The 26,024-nt window shown below is 55.4% G+C and overlaps 1 protein-coding gene across 1 annotated transcript in view; it reads right to left on the bottom strand.

Annotated features, from left to right (window-relative positions):
• Positions 1 to 475: 475 nt before the first annotated feature.
• The window catches only part of Vac14 (VAC14 component of PIKFYVE complex), a 103,410-nt gene continuing 77,861 nt past the window's right edge, over positions 476 to 26,024 (bottom strand). Inside the window, exons 15-19 of the mRNA XM_076838192.2 lie at positions 11,661 to 11,835; positions 10,174 to 10,292; positions 8,950 to 9,029; positions 6,004 to 6,154; positions 476 to 1,077 (exon numbers count right to left, since the gene is read on the bottom strand). Coding sequence (XP_076694307.2) covers positions 915 to 1,077; positions 6,004 to 6,154; positions 8,950 to 9,029; positions 10,174 to 10,292; positions 11,661 to 11,835 — 688 coding nt within the window. The 3' untranslated portion in view covers positions 476 to 914. The remainder of the gene's footprint in view (positions 1,078 to 6,003; positions 6,155 to 8,949; positions 9,030 to 10,173; positions 10,293 to 11,660; positions 11,836 to 26,024) is intronic.

The raw sequence follows: 26,024 nt of genomic DNA, 5'->3' as shown, positions 1-26,024 counted from the left end.
CTACAGAAGTGGAGAAGTTCTTTCAGCCAAACTAATTGTTGGAGCACCTGTCCCTCTTTCCCCGAGTGCTCTGGCCTTTCCTCCCATTCCCCAGTGATCTGCAGAATGTTCAGCAGAGTCCCCTTCATCCAGAAAACCCTGAGGCTCAGCTCCCTTGGGCCTGATGGGGACACGTTCCATTGCCCAAGGGACTCAGAATGGAAGTCAGATCAGGATATGAAGAAAGGCAGGGTTCAGGGTTCTAGGGCAGGCCAGAAAGGTGTGGGTCCTAGAAGTGGAGAGCTGGGCTCCAAGGACATAACTCAGGTCAGGTGAGTGTGCAGGCCCAGTCCTGGGGGTACAGACAACACACTCTGGGGCCAGCAAGAGACCAGATCTTCTGGACAGATGAGGGCCTGGGGCAGCTGCAGTAACAGGTGGGGCACAAGTGTCAGCAGGGAAGGAGTAGACAGGTTCGAGTTAAGGTTTCTGTCATATCTTTATTGGGGCGGAAGTGGGGAGGGTGCACATCATTCAGTAGAGACCTTTGTGCTGACCCCTGTGTGCACATGCATACGTACACACACGTTCATGTATGTATACACAGGCACATGAGACCAAAGCTCTCGGGGCTGAGGTCAAGCTCTTTTCACAAGGGGGTATTAGAAGTTCCGAGTCGGATTCCAGAGGATGGGTGGTCTCTGAAGCTGTGGCTCTACCCTGGTGGGAAGCCAGCTGTCTGAAGCCAGCGTGCGGCTGACAGCACTGAGAGGAGCTGGGGTGCTGCAGCCTCACCCCCTCCCTGCCTTGGGCTGGTGGTCAGGCCCGGCCCTGCTCCTAAGGCAGGTCCTCAGGCTCCTTAGGAGGGTATCCTGAAGACCCTGAGTGCTTCATGGGCCCCTGGGTTGGTTGGGCTCTTCTCCATGCCAGGTGTGTCAGAGGACAACTCTCCGGTCCAGGTGGTCCCCACGCCCATTCCGCTGGTGCCTCACTTCCAGATGCTGGTTTTGGACCTTCTCAAAGTGCTGCAGTAGCTCTGCGTAGTCGATGCTTGGCGAGTCGCATTTCTGGGACTTGGGGGCTGCCTTCAGACTGTCTCTGAGGAGAAGGAGTGGAGAGCTGAATCAGCATCTGCAATACATGGGGGCTCCTGGTGGTAGGCAGTGAGAATGGGCAGAGCTGCAGGCTGGTGGGGCTCAGCCCCTGGGAGTCTGTCTGCCCCCTGCCCAGTAACCCCTCTCTAACAGCCAGTCCCCCAAAGCTGGGGAGCCCCAGGCACACCCCCCTCTGCAGTTGGTGGGAACTTGGATATCACTCCCAGGCTGTGGGTTGGCAATGGCGCCCAGAGCAGGCATCACATGGGGAAGCATTTCCTGTTTATGAGTGGCTCCCTTTGGGGTGAAAGCCAGGGCTAGCAGCCAGCCAGGAAGCCAGCTGGGGCCTGGAACAGGGTCTGGGGAGAAGGGGGAGGACAGCCTGGCCCTTTCTCTAGGGCAAGGCGAGGGCTGGGGACAACTGGGATCACTGAAGTCTCTGATGGGCCCTCACTTGGCAGGACATTTGTTTTTGAGTTTTTGGGCCTTGAGGCCTGCAATTACTCCTTGTCCCTGAGGAAGGAGAGCTGGTCTCACCACTAGATATGCTGATGGCTGTTGCTACCACCCTCCTGTTGTTCTGTACAGCAGCATGGGTTGTGGGCTGCATATATATAGTGTACACAGCGCTCCCTGATTATACAGTGTGGTAAGTAGCCCCGCTGCCCTGCTCAAGCCTGGTGCTTAGCTTACAGGTGGGGACCGAATCCCTTTGGACCTGTCTCATTCCTAACCATCCCTCCAGCAGTGACTCGTGAAATGTTCTGCTGCTGCCTCCTTTGGCCTCACTGGCTTGCAGAAGTAGATCTATGGCGCCCTGTGATCTGGTGGCCTTGGCTAAAAGTCTCATAAAGACTGTGGGCTGCACAGCTAAGCAGAAAGTTTCTGGGTCCTGAGTTCATGATGAGACCCCAATATAGAGGTGTGTGTGTGTGTGTCTGTGTGTGTGTGTGTGTGTGTACAGGCAGCCGCTGCGAGCAGGAGTGAGAGGCCTGGACCCACTCAATATGACCACTTTCTGGTTAACTGGGCATGCCAGTGTCTCCTCATCTGTAAGTGGGAATTGCCATAGGAGCCACTGGGGTGATAAGAATTTCTCCAGACAGGACAACTAGCAGCTTAGCTTGGTGCCCAGATCCCACCCAGCTCTGAGGGGTGGCTGCTGTGTCTACAACTCTGTACCTCTGGGGTGAGGCTGGCCAGGCTAGCAGTCCAAGGCTGCGCACACTGGCTGTTCAGTCCATTTTGGAGGAATTGCAATGGAGCTCCACCCAACACACCCTCACCAATGAGCTTGGCTCAGCACAGGAAACCAATGGCCAGAGTCTGATGGCATCTGAAGCTCACCAGGATGTGGGCAGGGGACCACTTCCCATAGCTGAGATACTGTCTGGAGCTGGAGATGGCCTCCCATGCCCTGCCTTACAACTGTTTCCTCCCACCCTTCTGTGAAAGATATACCACAGAAGGTATATCTTTGGATGGTATCAAACCCTTGCTTCCTGGGTCAGGACTCAATATAGATCTGAAGCAGCCAGGCTGGGGTTCACTCTAGGTGGCCTGACTGTGCATACTGCTGCTGCCTGTGCCTTTCCTGGGAATAGGGAGGGATCTTCCTGGCACAGTACCCTGTGGCCAAGGTGCCACTGCCCCAAGAGAGCAGCAACGTGGGCTTCTGAGGAGGCTGAGGGACACTGAAGCTCTAAATCCAGGATGTGTCCAGCTGCTCCCTAACCCACTTAGGCTGGGTCAGGGAAAGGTGTGCAGACCTGGAGAACGAGGCCACAGGGATCATCTGATGGGGGTGGGCAGGGATCTGCATGCTGCTCCCAACAATATCCCCAGCAAACCCAAGGCCCAAGGTCCAGGGCAGGGACTGAAATGAAGGGTTCTTTTTTTTGGGGGTACTGGGGATTGAACACTGAGCCACATCTCTAGGGGCACTTGACCACTGAGGCACATCCCCAGCCCAATTTTGTATTTTATTTAGAGACAGGGTCTCGCTGAGTTGCTTAGCACCTTGTGAGTGCTGAGGCTGACTTTGAACTTGTGATCCTCTTGTCTCAGCCTCTTGGGCAGCTAGGATTACAGGTGTGTGCCACTGCACCCGGTGATGAGGGCTTCTTAATGAGACGCTGGCAATGGAAGGCAAACCTCAGGATGATGAGCACCGAAGAGACAGGGAGGGGTAGGGGCTGGGAGGAGTGGGCTGCACCTTGCCATCTGAGACTTTGGCAAGTGATAGGTGGACCTTTCCTGGCCTGAGGTCTTGAGAGCAGAGTAGGGTGTGTCTCCTTGGGAGTGGAGGACACTGCCTAGGACCTCTGAACATGGAGGGCAAGGCTTTTCTCCTTGCCTGTTATGGGCATGACCACTGCTCAGGCCCTACATGTTCCGTTTCCAACCACCTGCAGGTACTGGGTGATGGGGACACTGACAGCATCGCAGAGCCAGGATTCCAGAACCCAGAGCTGGCCCTTTCTCCTGTCACTACCCATGTACCTGTCACCAGCTTTCAGGGGTTCCCTCTTGCCTCACTGAGGACCCCTGAGAGTGGCCTGGAAGCCTGGAGGGGGTGGGGGCAAAATGCATGGGTGGGTGAGGAGCAGAGAAACTTCCTCAGCTGTTCCCAGCACAGGCCTGTTGGGCAGCTCCACACTGCCTGCCAGCTGCCCGCCCCACCCTGGGCTGGGTCTGTCCTTAGCCCCCTTTCCAGAGTGTGAGCTGTTCTTTTGTGCCCAACCCTGCAACCCTCTCCCCCAGCTCTCTCTGAGGCCTCTTCCTCATCCACTGCCTGTGACTATGTTCTCTTTTCCCAGTCTGTCCCCACACCCTTTGGTGCTGGGGATTGAACCCGGGGTGCTTTACCACTGAACTACCTTCCTAGGCCTTTTTTATTTTTTTACTTTGTGACAGGGTCTTCCTAAGTTGCTTAGGGCTTCACTGAGTTGCTGAGGCTGGCCTTCAACTTGCAATCCTCCTTTCTCAGCCTTTTGGATGGTCCTTCTCAGGCCCTTTCAAAGAATGGCTGGGAATTTAAGGTCTGAAAGGCTGGGAAGAACCCTCTTCCCAACCACATACCTATTTATTACAAATGTTCATTTACTTATGAAGAAACCAGTATTCCAAAAAGGGTATGGGGCTTGTCTGAGGCCACAGAGACACATTCTATGCCAGAGCTCAGACGGGATCCTAGTTGAGGACTGTGTCATCTACTGACTCGCAGAATCAGAGAATTCAACCCCTTTGCTCAAGACTTTCTTGACTCAGACCATAGGAGAGTTTGAAGAACTACTCATTTTTTTTCCAGCTTCCCTCTGCAAACTTGTTCTACCTGGATTGGGGAGAATGGGGAAGGGTCTGAGCACTGAGAGCCTTCACTCTCCTCCCAAGACAAGAGGCAGCGTGTAGAGCTCTTGGAGTGGCTGTGGATAGTGCAGGGCTTATAGCCTGGCCCAGGGGCCACCAGGAAGGCAGATTCCCCCAGGGGAAACCCGTGGTCACAGGAAGGAGCTCTCCCTCCTTCTTCCTTCCTTCATGCTATTCCTTCCCCTCCTAGGTGCCTTCTAGGGAGCCCCTAACACCTACAGGACATTAAAAAGGCAATGCAGAGGCCAGGCTGGCGAAGTGCTGTGTGGCTTCTGGGCCTCTCTTCAAGTCCCTGCGCTGGAGGTGCTCTGGCCGGGGGGATCTACATGCAAACCCAACCCCACCTCTGCCTCCCTGTTCCCCTGGGACACTCAGAACACTGAATGTTGGCTCTTGGGGATTACCTGGGTAGTACCCTGAGCTACGAGATGGCAGCAGCAGAAGGCCTAGCCTGTCACCTAGAAAGCTGCTGTATGGAGAAAGGGGCAGGAAGGCAGGCTTTGGGCCTCATCTGGGAGACCTATCAGGTGTCAACCACGTGGCTTCTGCGGAGGCCAGGCTCTGGGGCAAGGTGGCAGGAAACTAAGCCCAGTGGTCCTAAGGGCATAAAGACTTTGGTCAGGGTCTGAATCTGGCAGGTCCACCCCAAGGCTGCCTACGTCCACCCCAAGGGCAAATGCCCAAAGTCTTTTGCTGGAGCAAGGCGCCGGGTCTGCCGAGTGGCTTGCACAGCCAAGGGGGATTCTAGACACACAGGGCATCTGATGCAAGCTGGGTGCGCTCCAGTCAGCGTAAATCTTCTCAGTGGCTCTGCTTGTTTCCATGGTGACCTGACAAGTGAAATTTTCCATCTCGGATGCCAAATGCCTGTGGATGAGGCAAAGCCTCCAAGGGTTACCAAATATAGACACAGCCCAAGAGGCTCTGTGGCCAGGGCCAGCAGTGGGTTCAGGGTGGGAGCGTGGACCCCCCTGCCCAGAGGATGCCATTCTGGGCCTCTCAGAGACCTACTCTTCCTGCAGGCTTGACCCCAGCAGGGTAGCCATGGGTGCATCCTCGCTTCCCGTCCCACCAGGTATGTTGCCGGGAAGGTCCCAGTGATGCTGGGGTCTCTGTGTCCCAGGTCTGAGTCTGTGTTGCAGATGGGTTGGCATGACTGTCTGAGGCCAGGGGGGTGCCCACCACTGGGCTCTCTCTGGCTTCCTGGTCTGATTGCCATCTGCACTATCTGTCTCATTCCCCTACCCTGGAGCTCCTCTCCAGGGGCCTCTACTCGGTGACTCTCAGTTCCTAGACTGAGTCCTGGTCTCACTAAGTGCCCCCACCCCCGCATGGAGAAGACCCTGCTGCTTGTTTACCTTGTGAATAGTGCCAGAAACCCCCAGCCTGGGGCTCTACAGGACCTAAGGGCTAAGGGCAAGTGGCTGTGGGTGGATGGGGCCATAGGGACAAAGGGGTGGGTGTTGAGGCAGGGAGACTAGGCGGTACCTTGTGTACCTCCCCCCCCCCACCCCGGAGTGATCATGGATGCTGAGGGCAGTGCCCCTGGCCCAGCACTCACTCGCTCTGCAGCAGCTCAGGGTTGGGCACACACTGGAGCCGATGAGAAAGCAACTGGAAGGCACTGCTCTGGGGCAGCAGCATGAGCAGGCCGTATAGAGCCTTGATCAGGTATGGGTTGTTCTTCACGTCCAGCAGCTGCAGGCGCAGATCTGTGGCAGGGAAGAGGGCAGAGGCCAGGGGTCAGAGGTGAGAGATCCCGGAGCTACTGTGAAAATGAAATACATGCAGCCCAGATCCCCTGCCCAGCCTGGCTGGGAGAGGGCCACCCTGGGTACTATGGACTCAACCTGCAGGGGCTGGCTGAGCGGTTGTGGCTTAGATCTAGACAGGGGCTCCTCCCCAGCCAGCCAGGCCTGCCCCCTCCTCCGGAAGTGCCTTAGCCATTTCTATGATTTCATTTCTCTTCCTACCTGTCCACCTGCCGGTCTCATCTTTTCAGCATTCCCCTTGGTCTGAGGACCCCCAAACCTGCTACTTGTTCCCCCCCGTCCCTGTGCTCAGCTGTCTCCCTGGATAAGAGGTTGGGGGCTTGCAGAGTAACAGATTCCCCAGTCAGTTCTGCACGTGCCAGCACGTGAGCTATAAATAGGGCGAGCTGGAAAGAAAGACAGTGGATTAGGACAGCTTTAAGGGAGGGCAGGATGGGAAAAAGCTTTTGTGTGTAGCAAGGCACATGCCAAGCCTGCAGTATCTGGGAGGTGCTTCTGGATATCTAACTCAGAAACAGGCTGCTACGACCTCCCAGAGGTCCCTGCCCAGCACCCATTCTGACCTGGGGTGTCCACCGGTGGCCTGCTGCATTCCAAGGCAGTTCCAGCTTCTCTATGGCCCAAAGGGAAGACTGGCCTGGAAGCAGGCCTTTACTGCTCTCCTCTGAGCCTGTGCAGGAGGATCCCTGGCTTCTCCTTTCTGTGTCTCTGGGCTCCATCTCAGGCACCCTCTGTGGACAAGCCACACCTTTTTGGAGTGGCCATGCCTACCCAGCAGCAGGCTGGTGGGATGCTGGGAGACTAAACAGCCAGTCCTTGGAGCCAGGAAGTAGGGGAGAGGCCTCCCACAGTCCTTCCAGGAAGAAGTCACAAATGGTGACCTGACAATTGTCCCTAGGCCTGGTCTACTGATATTGTGAAATACACATTTGGTATTCATCCCAGTGTCCTGGCACACACTTCCTTCTGAATGCTAATGAGGCACCTGATGGCAGACAGGCCCTTGGTAGTTTTAGGATGGGGCTGATCACCTGAAAGGCAGGAGTGGAGAGGACTAAGGGTTGAGCCGATCACTAGCAGCCAGTGATTTAATCAAGCATGCCTAAGTGATGAAACCTCCATAAAATCCCAAAGGACTGGGTTCCAAGAGCTTCTGGATAGTGGGATGTACAAAAGTATCTGCAGGGTGGCACGGCCTTCCTACACCTCACCTCACGTGGCTCCTCATCTGTGTCTCTTGGAATACCCTTTAGGAGTAACTGGCAAACATGTTTCCCCAAGTTCTGTGAGATGCTCCAACAAATTAACCGAACCCAAGGCTGCACTGTAGCCAGTTGGTCAGAGCACAATGAAAGCAACCTGGGGCTTGTGACTGGCATCTGAAGTGAAGGGGAGCAGTTTTGGGAATCTGAGATCTGATGCTGTCTTCAGGCAGTTTCAGAACTGAATTGGATTGGTCGGATGTCTGGCTGGTGTCTGCTTCATGTTGCTTGCTTGCTGGTGGGGAGGAATTCCCACACCTGTCAGAGTCATAGAAGTCCTCTGCGTTGACTGGTGATCAACAGAGGAAACCTGTTTACTATCCACATGGCTTTAGAGAAGCAAGGGACAGTTTTGAGTCATTTCCTCCATTGGGAGTTGGGGAAACTGGGACTGCCTTGTGTCAGAGCCAGCCACCCACCAGCAGGGTCCAGGCCACTCAGCTGGGATGGGTGCGGGTCAAAGCCAGGCTTGCGTCTCTGCTGTCAATGCCTTGCCCACAGAGGTCCTTGGCTGAGGAGCGGGAGCTGGTGGCTTCTCCAGGGTTAGCCTGGACCTGACCTCAGGTACAGGCCTGCCACAAGGAACCCTCAGGAAGTGAGAAGTCAGGCCAGGGCCCCCTTGGGACACAGCTGCAGGGCACTCTGCTGACAACAGGTCTCCTTCTTGTTCTAGGACCTGGGTCACTGAACCTGCTGCTTTGAGAAGCTGGCTCTCTGAATGGAAAAGAGGAAGCCCTGAGCCTCAGCCCTGCAGTTGCTTTGGGCTCCAGAATGAGGGCTGATGGCTTAGGCTGGGTGGACCAGAGGTGCTGCCAGAGTGCTGGGGGCCCAGGCAGCCTGGCCTGGAAGGTGGCCACTGGCAGGGCTGCCCTTGGCTTCTCTACCACATGTGTGTCACTCAGAGTGTGGCCTGCTTCGGGGAGTAGGCAATGCCTGTGTTGAGGTGCCAAGAGCTGTGCTTACCCCGCCCGCTGCCACTTTAGCACATCTAGCTGGGGTGTTACTCGGCAGGCAGCTCCTGCCCGTTGGCTCCTACTACAGCCATCTCTTCTTTCAGAGAGGAGGGCATGGCTCCTGGGCAAAGAGGAAAACTGGCAGGGTTGCCTGGGTACCCCACAACTACAGAAATGCAGGGCGGAGGGCAGCATGCTAGGGATGGGTGGCTGGGGACAGCCTTGGGTCACGGCCTGATATTAACCTTCAGGTGGGTTTGTGTAAGCACTGGACCATGCCCAAGAGACCCACCTTGAAGAGAGGCAGGACCAAATTCTAATTCCATGTGCCCCAGTCCTGCTCCAGCTGGCCTTTCAGCCTGGTCATCCCCAGCCTTACATTCTTGACATTCCAGAAGCATCCCTGGGATGATCCTCCCTGTGCAGACTTAGCCAAGAGTCTGTCTCTGGGCTTGGCTCCACCCCTCCACCCCACCTACTCCAGGCCAGCTAGCGAAAGTGACAGAGTGAGGAGCCTTACATGTGAAGATGGGACACTCAATCAGCTGCACCAGTTTGTCCACCTCGGTGAGGAAGTCCACTGTGACCTCCAGGTCCCCACTGGGTGGACAGTCAAGGAAAAGTCTCCCCAGTGGGCCAGCATAGCTGTAGAGTTGGGCCAGGCTGGCCATACCTTCCCGAGAGCCGGCAGAGGCTGGACTGCAGGGGCTTGAGCCCCAGCTCAGAGCTCCATACATCCCTCCCACTTGGCCCTGGTTTCCTGGGCAGAGCCTGGCTCTTGCTAGCCATAATCTGGCATGCAAAGGACACTTCTATTCTCCTCTTTGCCTGTCTGTTCCTCCTGTGTGGGTGCTCGGGTTCCCCTCTGGCAGCTCTCTTCTCTTTGCCCCTGTGACTGGGTTGAGGCACCAGGAGTGGTACTGGGTCTGGAGAGGCTCTTTATCATGGTCCTGCAGTCTGCAGAGGGAGGGCTGGGCAGGAAAGGCCCATGTTTCTGAGAGGACAGCCCACCACAGGCCAATGTCAGGGCTGTAGCAAGCAGTGAAGCTGGGCAGTGGCTTCCCTGTCTCTAGGTCACACAAGTGGCCAAGAGGAGCAAGTTCAGGTTGTGGAAGGAGAGAAGACACCCTGAAGGAAGCCAGTCACAGCCACATCTGACTTCTGCTGAAGCACCTCACGTCCCTCCTTCCTCCCCTAGTTCCTGGCCCATGAGGAAGGTGGCCACTTTTGCCTCCTAAATAAAGCTCTGATCCACGGTCACCTCAGGCTCATACTAGAGGTTAGTTTGCTTTTCAGCATTAAAGAAAATCTGGCCACGGCCATGGAGGTCTTCAGTAAGGTAGGTACTGAGGTGTGCGCGGGCTCCCCCTCTTGAAGCTTCCTGTCTAGCCTGTTTTCTCTCACTGGGTCATCCGCAGAGCTTCCCAGGCCCTGTCTCTGTGGCCTTGGAAGGTCCCAACAGCAGAGCTCAACCTGAAGACCCCACCTAGGCTCTCCTGCAGCAGCCCAGTGTGGTCTTACTCCCAGGCCTTGCCCATCCTCTCAGCCTGCACAAAAATGGTGCAAACTGTGATGTGAAGGCGGCTCTGAGATGGCCGTTCACTGCAAACAGCATTCTCCAACACGCCCCTCACGGTGCCCCTGGTGGGGTGGCCCTGGAGTCAGAGGGGAGGGTGAGGCAGGAGTATGGCAGGCCCCCTCCTATCTCTCAGCCGGTTCCAAACGGAAGTGTGAGAAAGGATACAACTTCTGGATGAGGTCATAGGCGTGCCGGTAGTTCTGGGTAAGGAAGCAGAGGGACACCGTGGTGACTGGGTTGTGGCACCAGGAGCGGTACAGGCAGCAGAAGAGGTTCTGGCTCTCCTGGGGAGAGAGCTGCAGCAGTTAGGAGGCCCTGCCCTTCCACTCCAGGTGGACCTGCAGAGAGAAGGACCTGGAAGGGCCTGAGAACTGGGGGCCCTTGGGAACAGCCAGGGTGCCAACTCAGTACCCTAGCTGTTTGGCAGCCCAGCTGGGAACAAGCTGTCACAAAGGAAACGCTGACAGCTCCTCCTCAGACCCTGTCATTACCTCCCAGCCCCACAGAGCCACGTGGTGGCATGAGGGCCTGGTCCTAGCGAGCCTACCCTTTGTGCTGGCGTTTCTGCGCCTGGCAAAATAACAGTCATTGTCCTCCCCAGAACTCTGTGGTCCTGGAGTCTGGGAGGCTGGGTGGTGTGGGCCAAGAAGTTTCCCCTGGGGCTAGGAGATGCTGGCTGGGTCCTCCTCTCTGACACCAATGCCATTTCCTCCCCTCTGGCAGCCCACCTTGTATGTTTGGCCTTCATTGGACACCAGCCCAGAAGCCCACACTTGGAGGAGTCCCTACCGCTAAGAAAAATTCTTAAGCCCTCTGTAAATGTATGGAAGGAACCACAGGAGGAAGGCAGGGCTGTGGCCTGGATCATTCTGAGCTCCGTGGCCCCAGACGCCCTCAGATATGGGCTTAAATGTCCTTGCGACTCCTGGGAGGCGGGTAAAGGCAGGATCCACATGGACTGAGCTGGGCATAGAAGCAGAGGGGAGGTGACCAAAGCCCAGATTGGGGAATAAACCCCTGGAGCTCCTGCATCAAGGATGGTGCCAGCCCCTGGTGGCCTCTGCAGCCTACTCCCTCCCTCAGCTGGGATAAGAGGGGCCTGATGGCTGTCTCTCCCTGTCTTGCACAAGTACCTCCCTCTTTTCTCTGACCAGCCCTTGGGTGTCCCCAACCAAAGGACTGTGCAGGCAGCAACATGACACCCTGTAAAGGTCTTTTATGAGACAGAATGTGTCCAGCTTTGGGAGAGGGGCCAGGGCAAGGAGAAGGGGGAGAACAATTAAGCCCTAGTTCCCCTGCAGGTCTCTGATCCAGAAGCCTGACTTAAGAGGTGGCCTTGCCCAGCAGGTGGGCCCTGAGCCAGGAGAGCTGTGGTACCAGGTGGAGTGGGGTCAGTGAGTAGAGAAGACAGGGCTGCTGGTGGGTCAGGCAGGGCACATGGACCTTGCACAGGGCATGGAGCCTTCTGCGGGCAGAAACCTCAGCAGTGTGTGACTCACTCCATGGCTGGCTGTTTACCCTCCACATTCTACCCTGGACCAGGGAAGACCTTGACTTCATCTCTGTTTCCTCTTGGGCCAGGCTGAGGGGACACTGGGTGCCTGTTTGCACATGGCCTAAACCAGGGGTCAGAGCCCATGGGCGTGGAGTACCAGAGTCTTCAGGTCCTTGAGCTGATTTCTTAGCTGGAAGAGTTCGGTGGAGGTGAGCAGGATGGTGTTGAGGGTGTGCACCATGGTAGAGGCGAACTTGAGATCCTCCTCCCGGAGTAGGATGTCCGCCATTGAGTGGAAGATGTTTTCTGCGTTCAACAGGAGACAGAGCTGCCTGGAAAACAGGGAGAGCGGCACTTATGCTTAGGTCACCCTGGATGCCTCTGGGCCTCGACCTGGGGAGCCTCCTCCTAGGGGTGCTACTACCACTTAGCCACATTCCCAGCCTTTTTAAAATTGTGAGACAGTTTCACTAGGTTGCCCAGGCTTTGAACTTGTGATCCTCTTGCTTCAGCCTCCTGAGTCTCTGGGATCATAGGCGTGAGCTACCATGGCTGCTATCATTCTTATTCTTGTTTTTGCAGTGCTGGGGATTGAGCCCAGCACCTTGCACATGCTAGGCGAGTGCTCTACCACTGAGCTACACCCTAAGCCTCCTTTTCTGCCTGGACAGATCTCATCTTCATCTGAGAACTTCTTCCCACATGGGTCACTGTTACTGTCCCCTCACAAAAGCCTCTGAGGTCAGGGGTCTGTGCTGCTCATGCTGCATCCTCTGCTGGGGGGACAGCTGCAGATGCAGGGGCTTGGCAGGACCTGTGGGCTGAATGGGCCCTTATGACAGCTTTATCTTCAGGGTACAGATGAAGAACCTGGAACAGGGAAGTGAAGTGGCTTTGCCAAGGTGGCAGCATGAGGGGGACCAGCCCTGGCTCCACTGGTGCCACAGGCCATGTTTCTTCTCTGAGTCCTGGGGGTGGGACCAGGCTTGGTGGAAAACAGCCTCCATGCTATCAAAGAAGAACCCAGGGAGTGAAGCAAAGCAGGTTTTCCAGGTCCCGAGGCAAGGGGATGTCAACAGTGGACAAGGGGGTCTTGAGGACAGACTCAGAGGAAGCCTGTGGACCTGTTCATCGGGCCACGTGCTCCCAGAGGCCCAGCCTTGAGGGAAGAGCACTTCAAGGTTACCTGGGCAATAGCTTCCCAGTTGGGTGAAGGCGGGGCAGGACTGGGAAAGGGCTGGAGAGGGGTGGGTGGGTGGCATGGTGTTTTTGTTGGTGTGGGCTGATGGCCCATGGCACCTTGCCCTCACAGTCTCCCATCTGGTGCTATCATCATCTGCCTGACTCCTAGTCACTGCCCCAGGATAGCAACACCACACACCAGACACCAGACACCAGACAAGGGGTTAAGGCCTCAGGGTCCTGCGTGCTGAACAAGAACCACATTTTGAGGCAACATGCCTGAAACATGTCCACTTCCTCCCAGGCAGTCAACTCATCTGGAACTCTGGGAGCATTATCAGGAACTGGTTTCCTGTTCCCTTTGAATACCAGCCATGGCTTTGGGACCAGGCTGGAGAAAATTCAGCCCCACCCCCAAACCGGGAAAAGTCCCCGAGCATTTGGTAATGGAGAGGACAAAGCACGAAGAGCAAACAGTGGGCAGGCCGTCAGCAGCCTAGCCCCAGCTGGAAGCCACAGGCTTGGGCAAGAGACCATGAGAGAAACCCAACCAAGGCCGAGGCACAGAGGAGCTGGGTGGTGTGGGGGTGGGGGGAAGTGGACAAATGGACAAGGGGCCACTTCATCTCTGACTCACACACTGGCCTGGGTGGCTCTCCTAGCACTAGGGGGTGGGTACAGGCTTTGGAGCCTGATGGCTCCAGCCGCCAGCTGTGTGATCTCAATGTCTCTGCGCAGCAATGTCGTCAACTTCTAAGTGGGGCAATGCTTGCCTGTAAAGTGGGGGAAATACTTAGTGGTCAGACATGTCATGTGAGATGCCAGTGTTCAGCATGGGCACACAGGGGCCAGGGCCCCCAGTGTGGAGGTGACAGCCGGCCTCCTTCCTTACGACTTGGGACAGTACTTCCTGTCCCCTCTTCATGCTCCCACCCCTAGATGAGTCCTGTCTCCAAGGCTGTGGGACAGAAATGTTCCAGAAGGGCAGGCCGGGGTGGAAGGGGAGTGTTCTGACAAATGGTTGCAAACGCCCGTCGCCTGCAGCTGCTACCGTCTCCATGACAGAGGCTAGCAGCTGAGCTGCTGCCAGGCAGCGCTCTCCAGGAACCTCAGGCTGGCCCAGCCCAGCAGGGACCTGCAGCAGCTGGAGGGCAGGGGTGGCCTCTCATGTGAGGATGAGTCGTGAGTTTCTGAGGAGAGGAGGGACAAGAGGATTGGTGAGGAGAGGCGGGTGCCAAGGTCTCCTGGTGTCCCAGAGAACCTAGGGGAAGGGACATGTTACAGATTAGGGATGTTTTCTGGAGACACTTTTCTTTTGTTGCTGGTGACACTACCCTCTCCTGGTTTTCCTCTTGCCTGACTGACCGTGCCTCTTCCTCTGAGGCTGGGGTGTCCCTCTGCTCGTCTCTGGTCTGCATCTCCCAGTGGTCCTGATGGCATTCTGGATATGTTCGGAGTTGCCTGCGATCAGGGCTGCCCTGGCCCCAGCCCTGCTGAGCTCTGGGTGGGACAGCACTTGTCAGGTGGATGGCCCTGCTCGGCCATCTACAAGGCATTTCAAACTTCGTAGGACCACGACCCCATTCTTGGTGTCCCTGGAGACTCCCTTCCGGTCTCAGTAACGACATCACTGCTCACTCAGTTGCTCAAGCCCAACCCAAGGAGCCCTCCTCCATCACTCGGCCCTGCCATCAGGTCATTAGGTCCAGGAGCCTCACCTTCAGAGCACCTCCTGCCTCGGCCTCCTGGTCCCATCTTAGCTACCATCGCACCAGGGCAAGTGCCAGCCCCGTCTTGCTGGGTCTCTCTTCTGCTATTTCTCTCACCCTCCCCACACCAGCTGGGGCCATCCTATGGAATGCAAGACCAGCCCTTGCTCTAGCCTCATCAGGGGATTCCTCCTAGATCTAACACAGAGCCCAGCTCGTCCTGTCCTTCACTGGGGATGTCCCAGCCTCTCGGGCTTTTCTACTGTTCTGGGTCTCACTTTGCCTGCTGTGCCAAAAGGCTCTGCCATGGCCTGGCCCATGGCTGGCTCCCTACTGTGACCAAGGTCTCAGCTCCACCCTGAGTCCTGGTGAGGCCACTCTGATGTGCCCTATCCTCCCACCAGCCCCTTCTAAGAATGGGACAATGTCTTTCAGAGTGTCAGTCACTATGTCATGTTGGTGTCCTTGTTTGCTGGGTTCCTGTCTCACTCACTAGAATATGAGTTGCAAAGGCAGGGCCTTGTCTGTGACCCACGTGAGCCTCACACCAAGAAGGCCTGGCGTCCAACAGCCACTCCATCGTCACTGTTAGGTGTCACTGAACAAAGGGACCTTGCTTATCTTGCTTAAAGTCTTCATGCTAGACTCCATTCCAGCACGTTCTCTCTGCTCACCTCAGTCAAGTTCCTGCACACTGCCCTGATTTCACACTTTCGCCCTCATGCCCACCAGGCCAGGGCCTCTGGTGAGGGGGGCACATCATGGTGGGAGCACATAGTGGAGCAGACCACTTACATGAGAAGGCAGAAAGCAGAGGCACTGAGGACAGAAGTCTCATAATCCCCTTCAAGTTCATGTCCCCAGTGACCTAAGACCCTCCCATAAGGCCCTACCTCCTGAAGGCTCATAGCAACTCCCAGCAGCACCACTCTGAGGATCAAGTCTTTAACATGTGGCCCTTTGGGGCACGCTATCCACACTCAAATCAGCACCTCTTTGTCAGGAGTCTCTTGCTGGAGACAAGACTGCAGAGGTGGAGGGAGAGCTAGGAACAGGCACCAGAGCGCACAGTGTTGGGGAGCCCTCCAGCATGCTCTGGACATGCTCTACCCTGGCCCCAGGAGGGTGCTGGGCAGAACCAGGAAGGGCTCCTCGGGGGTCAGTGGCTCCCAGGGCTATGTTTCTGGCAGTGCCAGTCCTGTGGCTGTGGCAAGGGGAAGAGAGCAGAGATGGGGGCCAAACTTGCTTCACCCCAAGACATTCTTGGTTTGGGGACACGGAATCTCCCAGGCTGCAGGTCACAAAACCTCAAGGAGAGGAATAATAGTGACGGTTTTAGCTAAGTCAGGGCACCTTGAATAGATGACATGTGCCATGTGAACCTCCCGGGATCCAGCCAGGCAGAGATGGCCGGGAACAGCAGCTCCTATCCTGTTCTGGGTCATCACCAGGTACACGGCCCTGTCCTGGGTGCCCAGGGCAGAGGGGAGGTGGAGGGGAGGCTGAGTCTGGATCCTTCAGCTGGACCCTGTCTTGGAGAGCTCTGAGGTCACAGCAGGATGCCAGTATCTACTCTGGGATCAAGAAGTGGGGAAGGAAGAAGGGGGGTCCACTTTTCATTGCAACCACAATCCATGTTGAGATCTGCACAGGCAGCCTCAGTTTCCACGTGCCTGGCCCTGGCTTCTAAGCCCCTCCCGTGGCTTCTTTTTTTTTAAATTTTTATTATTGGTTGTTTAAAACATTACAAACTCTTGACATATCATATTTCATACATTTGATTCAAGTGGGTTATGAACTCCCATTTTTACCCTCCTGTGGCTTCTTGCTGACTCCTCACACAACCTGGGCAGGCACAGAGGTTACAGGATTAATACCCCTCTGAAGAAGAGTCTGAGGTTCAGAAAGGACCCACACCATCACTCACACAGCTAACCAGGGGAGGGGGAATGGAGATTCAGAGCTGGAAGAGTCAGCTTCAGAGCCCAAGTTTCTCTTCAACACTCTGTTTCTCTGGTGCCCATCCCTGCTGGGTAGAGGCCTGGCAGATGGCTGCCTCGCAGGGCTGCTGCGTCATCACTTCTCTGTTGAGCCCCAGCCCGGCTTGAGCAGCCTGCCTGGCTCTCAAGCATAGCGTCAATAATGGAACACAGCTTGCAAGTATTATACATTTGCCCATATTTTTTCATACCCACATTAAAGTGCTATTCATCATGAGACAATGGCCTGGAAAGTGCTTGGGGACAAGGCAGAGAGGTGGGGTGGGAGGGAACCCGAATGAGGACACAGGGCACCTCTTGTGCCATCTTGGAGGTAGACAGGATGCACATACATATGTGCTAAGTTGGTAAGAGACCTCTGGTGTGCAGCCTGATGGTGGGGGGAGGAGGACAGCCGTGGCCAGGAGGGAGGAGGCACAACCATCAGGAAGGGCTCCCTACTTGGTAGTGGAATCGCGGGCCTTTGTCCGGGCTGCGCCGGGGGCGCCGTGGCTCTTGCACAAAGACTGGAGCCCCAATGGTCATGGCGCTGCCTCTCCCTTTGGGCCGCCTGCTGTAGCCTGGACCGTTGTTCCCCTCCTTCCAGGTGTGGTTTCAAGCTGGGAGCAGAAGCTTCTCTTTGCTTCCTCTGCCACATACCAGGAGTTCTCAGGGGAGCTACGTGCCCACCCTGAACTCTCTAGGACCCAGGAGAAGGGTCGTCGCTTTCCCTTACCAGCTGAGACAGTTCTGTCTTGCTCATAGAAATGTCTTTCTTTGGGGCAGTCTCAGAACACCAAGGCCTGGACGTTACTGGGACAGGGGCAGCACTCTGAGACAGTGTCTGCCTGGAAGTCACTGGAAGATCACCTGCCAACTGCTGTGATCCTCTATACTGTCTTCAACCACTGACACTGGTAAGTATCACCATGCACCAAGCTCCAGGCCTGGACTGCTGCTTGCCTTGGCACCAGCCCACGACAAAAGCTGTTTTGCCAAGTACTCTTTGGCCTTGTGGGGCCTCATGCCTCCGGATGGCCCTAGACTAGACAGTCACCCTGTAGCCACATGGCTGTAAATCAGCAGAGGACTGCTCTTCTCTGTTCCGTCCCAGGTTGTAGGAAAGGGGCCACATGCTGCTTCTCCTCCAGGGACCTGACAGGCCAACTCAGCATAAGTCAAACCTTGGTCTGGAGGATAAGACCTCCTGGTGGCTTTAACCCTCAACTTCTGGGGCTCTGCACAGATCAGAAGAGCTACCACGTGGACACTACTCTCCATGGGAGCAAGGGCTGCTTCTGTAGCCAAGGGCTTCTCTTGGCCATTTGGCTCCTGAGGCTGAGGGGTCATCCAGGGGGCCTGTGTAGAGCATGAAGGAGTCCATATGGTAGTGGGAGGATTGTGGACAGGTCCTTTCACTATGGAACCACCCTGGGTGCCTGGAAGCAGGGCAGGCAGGGTGTGAAGGTATAGGTGCCGGGGATAACTGGAGCCCACAGCGGGGGAAGCTGGGAAGGGCCTCCTCCACAGCACTATCTGCAAGGAGCAGAGGCCCCAAACTGCAACGAGGGCCCTAAAGGGAAGAGGCCCAAGTTCACAGGACCCTTGAAGGGTAAGAATTCCACCAGGCTTTGCCTGGGGAATCTCAACTTTGCCATGTGGCTTCAGGGGAGACTTTTTCCCATGACCCTACTCCTCTGCTCCGAGAACAGGATGAGCAAAACCGCCAAGATCAAACATGGCCTCCCCCATCCACACTGTCAGCAAACCATTCCCTGGTCCCTTGGCCATTTGCTCGTGACACTCATGCTGACTCCCATTTGTGACTCCTCTGGCTTTGTCACCCAATAAAGGTATGCTGACACCCCACCACCCCTGCCTACACTGCGATTGCTACAACACTGCACGAGGACCTGAGGGTGGCCGGGGAGGAAGCCATTCCACACATTGGGCAGTGCCTGCTGCTGCCTACTCCCTCCTGCACTCCCTCCTTCCTCAGGCCTGGCTTTTTTTTAGGGAATGACAAGAGGCAGAAGCAGATGAGGCCTCTGACCCATGGCAGGGATGCTGGGTGAGCGTTCAGCCTGGGCGGACGGGAGAGGCTTAAGCTCAGGAATGCCTGGGTGCCAGCTGGCCAGACAGTGTGGGCCTGCAGGGTGCTGGGCACGGCCTACTCCTCTGGCAAGCCAACCCCAGGCTATTACAGAGCAAGGTGTGGGAAGGGCACCAGAGGGACCCGAGTTTAAGGGGAAACGGAGGTGAGTGATCATCTTCCCCTGGACATTTGACATTCTCTACTGTCCCAAACAATGTCACCACACTAAGAAATCCCCTAGCAGAGCACAGAACAGCTGGCCTGTGGGGGAGAGACTCGACTCAAGTCTCCTGAGCGGAGCTGGCAGTGCTGAGCTGGGAGTGCCCACCTCCTGCTGCAACCTTTCCCAGTTGCTATTAATACCGTCCATCTCTGCTCCAGCCCTTGCTTGCCTCTCAGCACTAACTGGCCCACAACAAACAGAAAACTGTAAGCCTCGGCTGGTAGGAGGACAACTGTGGCCAGGAGGGAGGGCATGTCCCAGCTCTTTAGTTCTCCCTGACCCTCTCCCACTGTCCCTGGTGGAAATCAATGGAACCAGTCCTTGAGAGGTGTCTTGTTAGTGGCACATGAGAAACAGGGTCTAGATGGCTGCACTGGCAGCCTCCACCTGATACAGCAAGGTGCCTTCTGCTTCCTCAAACTGCTCTAAACTCTCAATTTGGGTTCTGGGGGGTCCCAATGCTACCCTATCTAGCTCTTTGTGCCTCTGCTTCTCTGCTGTCTGGCATTAGAACCTCTGTCTCCTACTTAGGCAGGACCGATTCTCCTGTACCACAGGCTGGACAGGTCCTGCTGCAAACTCAGCTCCTTGGTGGGTCAGGCCTGGGCTTCCATGCTGGCCAGTGTGAGCCCTGGACAGGGGGCCTAGCACATGACTGGACAGGTAATGCTCCCAGTGGTTGGTGTGGACTCTTCCCCACACCCGCAAGTGGCCTTAGGGCTGGTCATGTCATTCCATCTCCCCTCTTTCCTTTTCCCTCTGGCTTGGGCTTCCTCTTTTCACTTCTGTCCTCAGCCAGTCCCACCAGTGGACGGCTCTTTTTCTTTCTATACTGGCTAGCAGTGGATGTTCACGCCCCTTGCCCAACCCCAAGGGGGCATGGGAGTTCTAGGAGATGCTGGGGGTCTCCCACCAATCCCAGTGTGCACCTAACATGGAGGGGAGAGAATGCAGAAGCCCACAGCCCTTCCCCCCAGAGAGGGCATGCTGTCTGCAATGTCCGGCCCAACAGCTGGGCTCCTTCAGGAATTTAAAGAGCAAGTAGCTTTTGGGTCAGCAGAACCCTAGGGTGGGAGAGGAAGGAGAGGCCTCCCCTATGAGGTTCTGAAAGCCCCCGAGTTTCAATGTGTCCTGCCCCTCCCCCTTGCTCCCTTCCCTTCCAACTCTCTGCTTCCCAAGTATGAAAATTGTAAATCTGTTTTATTTATTTCAATCAATCCTCGGCAGTGTGCCCCTCAGGGCAAAGGCAGCCATGGTAACCCTGCCAACTCATGCCTTAAAAATTCATCGTGTTTAATGCAGTCGATGTGTCTGATACACTTAAAAGTTTCTTGGGGGCGGGGGTGGGTGGAGGGGGAGGAAGAGGAGACACGAGGGCTTGTTTTTCTGCGTCTTGCTGGGAGTTGGTGGAATGGGATGGATGATTGGGAAGAGGTAAGGAAGAAAGGGGCCTTTTGTCCTCTCAGCAGTCTGTCCCTCTGTTCAAGAGCAGCTACTGCCAGGCTGGGGGTGGTGATGTCACAGTACCTGGGAGGGATCATATAGAGACTTTCAGGGAAGGTCCCATCAGGGCAGGAATGCTGTAGAAAGCCAGATGGCCTCACTGAGATGGCCAGGTCATTCTGGGCTTGGGCTTTGCTCTAGGGACTAAGCTGAGAACAGGGAAGAGCATGAGAGGTGACTTCTGCCTCTTCCACCGCCCAGGGGGGCAGCTGGCAGCTCTCTCTGTGACATGGGTAGGGCTCCCCTCTCCAGGACAGAATTCATCTTCTCTCTGGCCCAGGGACTTGCTGGGCTGTATTTTCCATGTGCTCTTATTACTTGACCTGGCCCGTTCCCTGCTGCCCCCACTGGACCTGCACACAGGGCCCCCCAACATCCTTCTTGGGAGAAACCTCGCCCTTTCCTGCCTCCTGGTAGCTGGTGCCCATCATCCCCTTCTGAAACCTGTAACTGCCCCTCACCCTGGCCCATCCTTGGCTTATAAAGTGATCTTCCACAGGGGCTGGACCCCCGTGCAAGTGGGGAGATATCATTTGTAGAACAGAAAATTAATGGCCAGGAAGGGACAAGGTGGCTTGGTTACCTTAGTCATGGAATTTGGCTTATATGCAGAGCTGTATGCAAAGGGACCTAGGGAGTCAGGTGAATTCTGAAAATGATAATCGGGGATTCCGTGAGGTTTTGGTTGATGTACTTTCAGAAGCTGCAAGGAGGTCCTTGGAGGGAACTTGGCAGGTGTCTTGACTGAGTGAGTGTGACTTTGTTCGACCCCATATTCAGATACTCCAGAATACGGCTGAGTGCAGTAAGACAGCCCGATTGTGGAATCAGAGCACAGCCCCGTGCTGGAGGTGCTAAAGCTGGGCCGGAGGACCCTGTGGCTCAGCCCAGATATGGTCTTGGTGCTAGAAAAAGAGACAAAGCAGGGAGGCAAGGCTGGTGAGCAGGCAGTGTGGGCAGGGGCCACTGTCCCCCAGGCTGAAAACCCTTGGTATGGCCTCTCTGTGTTTAAGTTTCATCTTTTGAACCCTCAGAACAAATGAAAACAAAGAAATGGGCCACTACAGGAAACCCTGTTGTCTTCACGCTGATCAACTCCAAGAAGCGCTGAGATGGCCAGGGTCTGGGACAGGACAGCTCCTGCCTTCTATGCCCAGGGATTTCCTTTGCTGGAATTACCACTTCCTTCCTAACAGTGCCCACAGATGAGACAGTTGTGGGGCAGGTTCTCTACATTAGATACATTGTGTATGTTAAATCCTTTCAACATGGGATAGGGGTTACTGCATCCCCTGCCCTAATGGGAAAGTGACCAAAGCGTAGATCGGGGGCCTTGTCTGGGCCACATCAGGTCTCTGCCCCAGCACTTCATTTCTTAGCTGCTAAAGCTTCAGCACATCTCGACTTTGAGACTCTAACCTAGTTAGGGGCAACTTTCCATCGGTATTACTGGGACCTTCTTTCTTTCTTTCTTTCTTTATGCAGTATCCAATCCAGGACCTGGTACATTCTAGGCAAGAGCTGCACAACTGAGCTACATCCCCAGGCCCACTAGGGCCTTCTGATCTATCAGAGCCTGTTCTTTCAGAAGCTCGCTAGGGCTCCCGGGTGGTATATCTGCAAACCAATTCCTACCCGACCCTCCACCTTGGGGCCATGTCTGTAAGTGACAGGCACTGACCCCACCTGGCCAGGATAGCGCTGGCCTGTTATTCACACTTAGTCCTGCCCTGCTGGGGTGATGGCTTTTCTCCAAGGGGATGAGACGGAAGTAGGGCCTGGAAAATGCATCCACAACTCACAGCCAGGACCTAAATTCAGACTTGGGGGAGAAGTCAATGGGCATGACTTCAACAGCAGGTTCCCAGAGGGACTGGGATGTAGCTCAGCAGTAGAGTACTTGCCTAGCACGCACCGGGCTCTGTGTTCCACTCACAGCACCGCAAATACACACAAAAAACCTCCCACCAGCAGCTTCCCAGAAACCTCTGTTACTGTGGCAGCTTCTGAGTGTGGGTCCCAGGTCAGCTGCCTTCCAAAGTCCAGGGCAGGGGGGATTTTAATATAATGACTCCTGGTGCCCAGGGAGACATGTTAAAGCTGTTGCTGCGAATCCAGGGCTGATACTGCCAGGGAAACAGCACCCCTGAGCCCCAACTGCCCTGGAGTCTCCTTGGTGACTGTTAGAGAGCCACTGATGTAATCGCTCTCTCCCTCTGAAACCCTCTGGGCTCCGGCCCTCCTAAGCAGGATTTCCTCCTGAGGATGTACTAAGCCTCCCCTGTGGAGGTGGCCCTGCCTGTGAAGAGGCCGCCACAGCCTGGTATGCTGCTTCCTGGCCCCAGACCTTGCCACCATCCATGCCCCTGCCACCTTCCAGCCAGGCTCATGTGCTCCACCCCCTCATGGGACAGAAGAACCTGAAGCTTAGGACTGGTCTGAGACCACACAGTTAGGGACACAGTGGGGTCAGAGCTCTGGTCCCCGACTCAGAATTCATGTTCCTATTAGGTCAGATGGTCCCACATGGTGACCTATCTGCAGAGGGTCACAGATCTCCCCTCCCTAGGCTAATCCCTCCTTCTATCCGTCCAAGGGCCCCCATAATTACAGCTTGAAGGTCCAGGGGCAGAGATGGCCCTCCACCCCTGCGTGTGACCTCATGATGGCTCCTCAGTTAAATTGTGTCTTAGGTCAGGGAAGAAAGAAGCACCTTTGTTACTCTGCTGCTCCCCTCTTCAAACTACAGGGGTGGCCTTCTGGGACAGGAGGCAGGTGAGTAACCACAGTGCCCAGAGTCCAGGGAGTGCCGAGGGGCTGTGCCATCATACTCTCGAATGCTGGATTATCCCCAGCCCCAGTCTTCCTGTTACCACACTGTTCTGTTCACATTTTCCTTTGTTTCACCCAATTATTCCCACACTAGTCCCTTTCTTCCAGGCCAAGGGATCACCCCCTGCTGCTGTTTATACAACCACAAACAGACAGGCGGTATCCCTTCCACTGCAGTCAGAGTGGAGCCCCATGCGGAGGCCTTGTTGGGGCACCCTCCTTTCCCTCTGCCCTTACAGCATGAGCCCAATTGTGTTCCTGGTGGCTGTGGATCCTGGCTGATCACAGGGATCCTCTGATAGCTCACATTCCATAGCGACCTTTTAGGACTTAATGTGCTCAGAAGTGGTTCCAAGCAGGGGCTGTCATTTTGATTCTGGTGATACCTCGCAGCGGAGTCACCATCTCTGGTCCTATTAGTGTCCTCACCTACCCAGAAAGCTGCACACTTACCCTCCAGGATCAGGAAGCCCCCTCCTTAGTTGAGGGACTGCTGAATCTGGGGTTTGTGAATCACCTAAGGACTCCTGGAGACACCAGGACTGCACAGAGGCCCCACCTCTGGGTGTGGGTGCTCCGCGTTCTTAGCTTCTGGGATAGGTCTGAGAACTGCTGCCACAAACTGCCTCACCAGAGCCAGAGCTCCAGGCGCGGCAGTGTCACTCTAGGTGGAAACGAGGGGATTTTGCGAGCAGTTTCAGAGGCTGTGTAGCAACACAGCCTGGGCTCGGCCCTGGGGCAGGGGGAGACCCCAGATGCCTACCTTCTCATCCCGCCTCATCCTTACCTCCCTGGACCTGCTGTCCCGGTTTCCGCCTGCCACTGCACCCTCTGCTTCCCTCCTGTCCCTGCCTGCTGAGCACAGCCCTGCTCCTCCATCCACACACAAAGAAAACCAGACCAACTCGCAGACAAGACCCATGTTGTGTCCAGGACTCTTCCTGGCACCCACATGCAGGCAGTGGCTTCCTTTGGTGGCCTCAGAACTGGTCTCACCTCTAACAGCAACAGCCTCCCTGGGGAAGGAAGCTTGGCTCGCCTGCTGCTGCGCCAGGCACCTGCCATCCTGCTTCCTGGTCACACAGCACATACACACAACACGACAGGCACCGGATTAGAAGCTAGAATGATGGGGCTTTTCTGGTCCTCACATTTTAGTCTGAGGTTTTGTGAAATTTTATGAACTGAGATGGTTTTCTGCAGCTCTTTACAAGTGCCTGCTTATAGGGCACAGAGATAAGAGCAGAAAACAGAAGGGCTAGTTAAACACTAATGCCTACCACCGGCAACAAAGAGCAGCTCCCGGAGTGGCGGCTCTGCAGTCTCCTGGAACACTGGTAAAATGCACAGGGTCTGGCAGGACTGGGAGGACGGCAGAGCCACAGCAGATGTGCAGGGATGCAGGGACAAATGCGGCACGGAGGGGACCCTTTCAAGTATTCGCGGCTTCAGGTATTCTTATTTGTACCCTCCCCCACTGCCTGCCAGAAGACGGAAAAATTCCTTTTGTGATCAGTCATTTTCAGGGAATTTTAAGATGCATGAAATAGGCTTTTTGTCCACATGTTCCTTGCCAGCCCAGGAAATCTTCACGGGATTAAACGTGTGAGAATGAGAAAAAGCCCCAGGCGTGCAGCGTCCTTGGAAGGCTCCACAGAGGAAGAGTCCCAGGACTTGGTTACAGACCAGACCCCTCAGCAGAGGACAGGGACTGGCTGCCCTCTACCTAGGACTTTGCCTTTGCTCCCCTGAGCAGCCTGGGCAGTCACACACAGAGAAACATGGGGCACTGGAACCCTCAGGCTTAGTGATGATCTACACGAGGGGAGAGAGTGCTCCTGAGCCACTGTGCCACTGTGCTCCAGCCCAGAGAGCAGAGCGCAGGGACCAGGTGAGGTCAGGATCCACAAGCCAGGAAAGGGTGCAGGCAAGGCAGACTGTCCAGCAACCCTGAGACCAGAATCCACTATGGAAAACCATGACTGAACCAAGCCCCATGTTTACAAATGCACAGAGAAAGTTTCGGAGGGAAATTCATGAAGCCGACCACAGCGGCTCCTTTCGGAGAGGAGGTGGTGGTAAAGGGTCTTTCGCAAGCTATGCTATATTTTTCTATTACTTCAATTCTTATTTTATATGTTTTCAATACTTTTAAGCATAAAAAAGAAAGTATTTAGAATGCTATATGTTTGAGACTGTCCTGGACTCCTTAGTGGAAACTGTCAGTGGCACAGTCCCAGAGCAGGGCCTGGAGAAAGTGGTGCCACTTGAGAGAGCCCTGAGAGGGCGGTGGGACTCTAGCAGCTCTTCCCTCTCCAGAGAGGGGCTGCTGCGGATTTAACAATGGAAACATGCATTTTACAAATGAGAGGATCAACAGCCGGGAAATGATATTTTTAGCTACTGTGGCTCTTTGCTTCAAAGGCGTATGTTTCATCTAGAACCAGGCAAACCTCCTACAAAGTCTGCCTGTTTGCAAGGAGTGATTAGCATAATACGAGTAGGAAAGAAGGCCTGGCTCCACTCGGAGGCAGGAGTGCCTACTACAGGGAGGCCTTCTCTTGAAATAGAACCGCCAGATGAGGAACGTCTTATCAATGGAGATGAAGCTTCACTTGGAGCAGAAACACTGCCTTACACTCTGGCCTGGCTACTGCAAATGCAGCTGCCACTTGCATACAGTGGGATCTGAGGGTCTCAATGACCACAGCTCTACCCTGGAAGGCTGCCCTTCCGGGTGCCATTTAAATATCACCTTTGTCTCATGCAACTGTCCTCTTCCAAAGGGTCTTGGGGCTGCCTGTACAGAAGTCCTCTCTGAGGGGTAGGACAGGGACAAGTCAAGGGTAAGCAGGAGGGACAGACAGCAGGTGGGGGCAATTACAGAATGCGGTCATAGGTGGTGACATCGCAGGGAGATTTCACCTCCAGGGTCATACTACTGTGGGAAGGATGGTGCTGCCCCTCAGAGCTGCTGCAGGCACTCCCACAGCCGGCC

This window comes from Callospermophilus lateralis, chromosome 18, assembly GCF_048772815.1.
Source record: "Callospermophilus lateralis isolate mCalLat2 chromosome 18, mCalLat2.hap1, whole genome shotgun sequence".
Taxonomy (NCBI): domain Eukaryota; kingdom Metazoa; phylum Chordata; class Mammalia; order Rodentia; family Sciuridae; genus Callospermophilus; species Callospermophilus lateralis.
Note: the sequence above shows the minus strand (reverse complement) of the source record. Positions and strands in the feature narration are given on the sequence as shown.